The 6,470-nt window shown below is 58.8% G+C and overlaps 1 protein-coding gene across 1 annotated transcript in view; it reads right to left on the reverse strand.

The window, feature by feature from the left end:
* The window catches only part of CNNM1 (cyclin and CBS domain divalent metal cation transport mediator 1), a gene marked incomplete at its 5' end in the record, with an annotated part of 18,743 nt that overhangs the window by 462 nt on the left and 11,811 nt on the right, over positions 1 to 6,470 (reverse strand). The window contains 7 exons of the mRNA XM_009708379.1: positions 104 to 217; positions 568 to 745; positions 958 to 1,121; positions 5,235 to 5,282; positions 5,460 to 5,559; positions 5,753 to 5,922; positions 6,200 to 6,340. Of these exons, the coding sequence (XP_009706681.1) occupies positions 104 to 217; positions 568 to 745; positions 958 to 1,121; positions 5,235 to 5,282; positions 5,460 to 5,559; positions 5,753 to 5,922; positions 6,200 to 6,340 (915 nt within the window). The remainder of the gene's footprint in view (positions 1 to 103; positions 218 to 567; positions 746 to 957; positions 1,122 to 5,234; positions 5,283 to 5,459; positions 5,560 to 5,752; positions 5,923 to 6,199; positions 6,341 to 6,470) is intronic.

Raw genomic sequence — 6,470 nt, forward strand, 5'->3', positions numbered from 1 at the left:
GCTCACTGTCTGCAAAAGCCCACTGTGGCTGCAGCGCCCCGCGACACCACAGCCCTCATCACCCCCAAGGTCATGACTCTGTGTGTGTCCCGGCCAGACTCACTCTGCCGCTTGCTGTTCTCCTCGTTGTCGGCCAGCTCCTCCTGGATGAATGGGATACCCTCCATGCGCAGGAACACCGACTCGCTGGGACTGCGCAGCCCCTCGGAGCGGCTGCCTGCAGGGACACAGGGCAGGCGTGGTGGCAGGACAGGGAGGTGCTGTGCCCGGGGGCAGGACGCAGTAGGATGCCAGCTTCGGCAGCTGGTACCTGTGCCAGGGACCCCCGGGGGACACCAGCACTTGGCGATGAGGAATTACGTGCCTACACACTTGCACCTGTGTGCATGTGCAGGCACAGAGCAGCATCCACAGTTGTGTGCGTGCAAATGCCCACATGCCCCCGTCCATGTGCAACTGTGTCTCAGCAGTGGCATGCCTGTCATGCCAGTGGGTCCCAGCACAGCCCCCCCCAGGGGACACGCAGCTTGGCCTGTGGCAGGGAAGGGATGCTGCTGGGTGACTCACACATGACGCTGTTCCTCTCATTCAGGAGGGTGGTGGGGTCCTCTTTAGGCGTTTGTGGGGTTCCCCGTGTGGTCGAGGCCTTGGTTGAATCCCTGTCAAAGGCCTCCATGTCGGGGGACTGGGGCGAGCTGTCCATGCGGCTGGCCACCAGTGCGTTGTGGTACTGCTGCCGGGTGACCTGGGCACACAGACACGCATGCCCAGCTCAGTGGGCACCAACTCCCATCAGGACTTCCCGGGGACTTGTGGCACCAAACCCCCAGACAGCCGGAGCGCGGGTCTCCCCAGTACCCACTGGGCACCCACCAGGCTCCCGGGGCAGAACAGGGTGAGAGGGTGCCTGGGCAGAGGCTGTCTGTGGTGGGACCATCCCTGCCAGCCCAGCAGTACCTTGACAAACTGCACATCACAGAGGATGTGCACAGAGTAGTCAGGTGTGTAGATGTTGTTGCTGCTGCTGTGGAGCTGCGTGGTGCTACCCCCGTAGTCGTTGTGCTCCCGGCTGGGGGACTCGGAGCGGTTGAGCCCGCTGCACCGCGACGGTGACCTGTTCACTGCAGGAGGGGATGGCAGAGAGGCAAACACTCATTCTCACTCATGGTGCTGCTTGGGTCCCCGGTGCCGGCACAGGGCCATGGTGGACCGGTCACCTCTAGTGGCTGTGCCCCACGCACACTGGGGCTGGCAGAGGCCCCACAGGCACCTGCAGTGGAGGTCGTCTTCCTTGGTGCATGCTGGCAGCAGAGGCTCCGCACCATGCCAGCCCCATGCAAACCAAAGGGACCGGGCAGGCAGCATCCGACCTGGCACAGGCAGCAGAGATTAGGGCCTCTGCCTGTCGCCCTGACTGACTGACAGCTCTCCTGCTAATGCAGGTCTTCTGCATGGCAATTGGCACAGATTCTCCTGGCTGCAGCTCGGAGCCCACAGAATTTACTTAACCTGCCTGGAGACCACGCTCCTGTCCACCCTGATTCCGACAGAATAGAAGCAGAGGCTGCCAAGGCAAGCTGGCCCATCACTCACATTGATGGCCTCTGACATGTGGCGTGATGGATTTTGTCTGATCGGTGATTTATTAGGGAACAAAGGCAGCTTGTTCCTAGCATGGGTGACGTCAACATCTTGCTGACTTTGCTTTGCTGCTGAAATGCCCTTCTATTACCCGGATTGCCAGAAAGCAAGCAAAGCAGAGCAGTGTGCATGCAGGGCTGCGGGTAACCATGGTCAGAAGCAGCAAGTAGCGAGAAAACCTGAGCACTGAGTGCAGGACATTACAGAACAGAACACCAAAGCATGGCCCACCCTTGTCCCCATCCCATTCTTCCTGAGGTTAGCATATTCCTGGGGAGGCTGTGGCAGGGACAGGGCTGCTGTCCCCCATCTGCCACCTGTGTTCCAACCAGTGAGGGGCTGCTCGGTGCGAGGTACCATACGTGCTTCTTTCCTGGCACTGGCCAGCATGCAGGGTGGAGGGGGCTTGGTGCACCATGCACAGGGAGCTGGAAAGAGCCTGGCACATGCGGAGGTCCCTGCCCAAAGCCATGCCCTGTTACCTGGAGAGCCAGCCAGGGAGTCCCCTCTGCTGAAGGCGAAGGTACGAGACACTGAGACGGGCACTGCAGAGAGAGGGATGGGGAAGGAAGGAGGAGATAGGGGAAGGCGAGGGACGGAGGTGAGGATGGGGGACAGACCAAGAGGAAGAATGAGAAAAAGAATCGTGTGCCAGAAGCCCCAGGCTGTGCTCTCACCACTGCCTCCAGCATCCCTTCCCACCCCTCTTGCACCCTCCTGCTTCTGCTCCAGGGAGGTGCTCGCCAGCCCCAGGGACAGGGACACCAGCATGGACACAGGCTTGAATGCTGTAAATCAACGGACAGCTCTGTGACAAGGTAAGAGGAGGTGAGGCAGAGGGGTACCAGCTCCTGCCAGGTCTGTCTGCACAGCCACGCATCTCCCTAGAGCCATAGTGTGGGCAAAAAGCATTCTCCTCCCATCGGCTGAGTGCTGGCAACCTGCTACAGCCCTTCGCCAGCCGCTGCCAGACTGGGGACTTTATGGTCAACTTGTGCCACCTGGGAGATGGGCAGAAGCTAAACCAAGGCACTGTGCTTGACATCTGGGATGCTTCTGTGTGTGCAGGCAGGTGGCAAACAGGGAATGTGCCCTGTGCAACAGCCCCTGCCTCCACACAGCCCCACGGCTGCAGGCAGGGGCTGGCAGGAGCACCACGCAAAGTAAAGGCATTCATGCCCGGCCGCCTGCAGCTCCCCACAAGGCCCTGGGTCTCAACAGACTTGGCGCGATACCAAGAAGAGCCACCCACCAGGAGCTGCTCTCCACATGGGAACCCCAAGAAGACAGGACCCCGTGTCCAGGGCTGCCTGACCCATTGCCACAGAAAGGGCAAATCACTGGATATTCACTTTTCAGGTTTCATTGCCATGGGTTACAGCAGCAGTGACAATTTCAAAGGCAGGCATTCCTCTTCCCTGTGACTTGCTGCCTGTGGGGAGCTGCCCTGCTGCCTTCCACAGCGTCCCTGGGCCATACCACAGGGATGCAGGGCTCCATGGGGAGCACGGAGAGACCTGCACGCACCATGAGTGATGCACTTGTTAACACCTCCTGATGCCTCATCTTTGCTCTCACTGCTGCCAACCCACCTCGAAAGCAGTGGAAGATTCAAGCCTGCTGGCTGCTAGCCCCCTCCTCCAGCCATGACCATGCTTCCCCCAGCTGCCCTCCCTCCAGCCACTGTGCCCACAGCATGGCTGCGACACTCTAGGAACCATCCGCTGCCTATGTGATTAATGTTTTTAAATTGCTTTGAAGGTAAAACCCCCAGGAAATTTGCCCTGCAGCTCCCTCCTTCCAATCACCCTGATCCTCCCCCAGTAACTCCTCTTCAGTGTCCTCCTGACCGAGACCTTCTGCAAATAAAAGTCCAAGCAAAGGCACCAGCATGAAGCGCTGCCCAGAACAACCGTCCAGCCAGGAGCAAAGGACAGGTTGATAACCACCTGCACTCGCTCCCTGCTCTCACTGCCTGACCTGCTGCGGGGCCGGCCCTGCTGGGTCTCTGCCACTGCCCCCCTGCCTCAGCCACCAATGCCAAAGATTGCCTGGCAATAAAAAAGTTGCATAACAATGGTTAATTAATAATAAATTGTTAAATGCTCAAGGGTTAATGACTGAATTCTCTGCTATGACATGCTACTCACGTTCATTTCTGTTGGGCTTTGCTTCAAGGAGGAAGGAGGATGCCAGCCCGACAAGGGAGAACCTCTGCCTCCCACCCTGCCTCCTCTCTGGCCAAGGGTGCGACACCGCACACGTCCCGTGGCAGGCAGGGGTGGCTGGTTATGGCAGAAAACATCTCGAGACACAGCATCATGTGTCAGCACGGGAAGCAAAGGAGCCCCGAGGAGCAGCATCCTGGCAGGCGGCACTGCGGACACACGTGGCTGCACCCACACGGCTCCCACCACGGCTCGTGCCTTGCCTGTCCCATGGCCCACAGGCAGCACCCACTGCCTGGGCCCCAGTGGGGCCCTGGGGACGGTCACGGAGGGCATGGGGACATCGGGCCATGCAGCAATGTCCTGGGGGAAACCAGACGCTTTACTTATTCCCTCCATCCAAACCAAGCGTGATGTGGACGCACAGGGCAGTAGCAATGTGCATTGCAGGGTTAATCCAGCAGTCCATGAGCCAGCCTTTCCAATGGAAGCAAAGCAGGCAACAAGAAATAGGTGAACCCTAGAGCTGCACGCAGACTAGAACACATGGGAGTGACAGTCACCTGCCCCAAGGGACTCTCGCTCTTCTCTCCATGACATCCCTCCCTAAAATTTGAACTTAGCAGGTTCTTGTTTTGATTAGGCACCCAGAGCACCCTCAGCTTACTATTGGCACTGCAACATGTGGGGTTTGGGATGAGGGATGTGCTGGACTGGCGGTGAGCAGCACCTCTGCCTCCTCCTAAGCCACCAGGCACTAAACATTTGCAGGGGTGATTGGCAAAGAAGTGTTGGGGGGAGGTCACAGTCTCCAATGATCAGAGCTCCCTCTTAACTCCTGCAAGCAGAGGGTCTGCTTGTTAACCCATCAGCTCTGCAGGTGGGGAACTTTCCGGGACTGGGATGTCTACTTTTAACTCAGCTAATTTCCACCCCCACCACATGCAAATGGCTCATAAGTAAATTGACCCATCTCTGCAATTCCCAAGCAGCTCCTGTTTCCGCAGTGTGGGACCCACATTCAGCTCACGCTCTGAGACATGGGAACGCAAACAGGTCCAGAGTTGTTACGCTGAGACCTAGATGCACCATGCCAGAAGTCGCAGGGTTTACTGCTTCCATCTGTGTGGGCGTGCTGCCACCCGTGGGCAGTGCGCGGTGCAGTGCCAGCTGTGCTGGGATCCACCCACAGGGATCCAGCATATGGCTGAAACCTCAAAGGGACTTCAAAGGGACCTCAAAAGTCCCTCTGCGGGGACCCTGCTGCATCAGCCCCTCAGCACATTTTTTCTCTACCAAGTTTTTTAAAGGGGGTGACCTCGGTGCACCGCCTGAGCTGCTCTGTGTGGGGTGCAAACCCAACCCTCCTCCAGCCAGCCAGTGCTGCAGAGGTTTTAGAGCCCCAGCCTGTCCCAAAATACTTACGTAGGAAGGAGGATCCAGCCAGGCTGCCCACTTTCCTCACGTCGTTATCTGAAACAGCAGTTGGAGGTGTAGGAATCGCAGAGGAAGGGCTCCTGCCTGCCCCATGCCCCACAGCAGGGTCACCCCACCCCACAGCCAGCCCCTTCTCCTGGCCACCAGCTGGCTTAGCCCTGTAGAGGCTGCAGAAGTGAAGGCAAGGCTGGAGGGAGCCCACTGAGCCCTTACCTGAGGAGACAACAGCCATGATGGCAGGGACCCCATAGTAGGTGAATGCCCCATTCTCAAACCGCAGCCCTTCCTTGCCAACCTCCACCTCCACTTTCCCCTGGAAGGAGAAAGAAAACCTGCTCAGACAGGCACCCTGCACTCCTGGCTGCCGACCCACCCAGGGCTGCAGGGACCCCTACCACCCCGTACGAGAATACGGACATCTCCGCTGGCAGAAGTAGCCCAGAGCAAGGCAGCAAGGAGAGAGGGGCCACCCCCTGCCATCCTCTGCTCGTTGCTGCCCCAGGCACCTGCAGGATGAGGATGAAGTAGTCAACAGGGCGGTTGCGCTGGTAGAGGTAATGCTCCACTGCCTTCTTGTTCTTTTGGTCGTACTTGAGCTCCTGGATGACATTGGGGTGTTTCAGGAGCCGCAGCAGGATCTTCTCGGAGAGGTAGGGGGACTTGAAAGGCTCCACTTCTAGAGGCGAAACAACACACACTTGCTCAGTGAGGCTGGAGCTGCCGGGAACCCCTCGTCCTCTGAGCTGCACGGCCTCAGCCTTCGCACCCTGCTGCACCCAAGGGAGCCAAACACAGACCCTTGATGGTGGAGCAGCAGCACGCCCAGGATGGGGGTCCAGGCAGGTGGAATCTGCTGGCTGAGGGGGACGCCCAACTCAGGAACAGCTCAGGGATGACCTACAGGGCTGGGCCTGCTGCAGAGAGAGGCAAGGCTTGCCCAAGGGCAAGGGTACCTGTTGCCATGAACCGATGTGTAGCCAGGAGAAGCTGTGGGGAGATCTTCACCTTCATCTCGCTGTCTGAGAGCCTGAAGATGGAGAAGTCCTGAGGCTTGCGTCCCCTGTGGGGCACCCGCTCCTTCTTCCGATTGTCCGCTGCGGGGCAGAGAGCAGAGCAGTCGCCTGCCTGCAGCAGCCACAAAGCCACTGCAGCTGCAGGGCCCCATACCACATGCGCATCTATATATAGAGGCACATCTTGCTGCACCCTATGGCAGGGCTGCGG

Source organism: Cariama cristata, unplaced genomic scaffold, assembly GCF_000690535.1.
Source record: "Cariama cristata isolate BGI_N322 unplaced genomic scaffold, ASM69053v1 scaffold15149, whole genome shotgun sequence".
In the NCBI taxonomy this organism is placed as follows: Eukaryota; Metazoa; Chordata; class Aves; order Cariamiformes; family Cariamidae; genus Cariama; species Cariama cristata.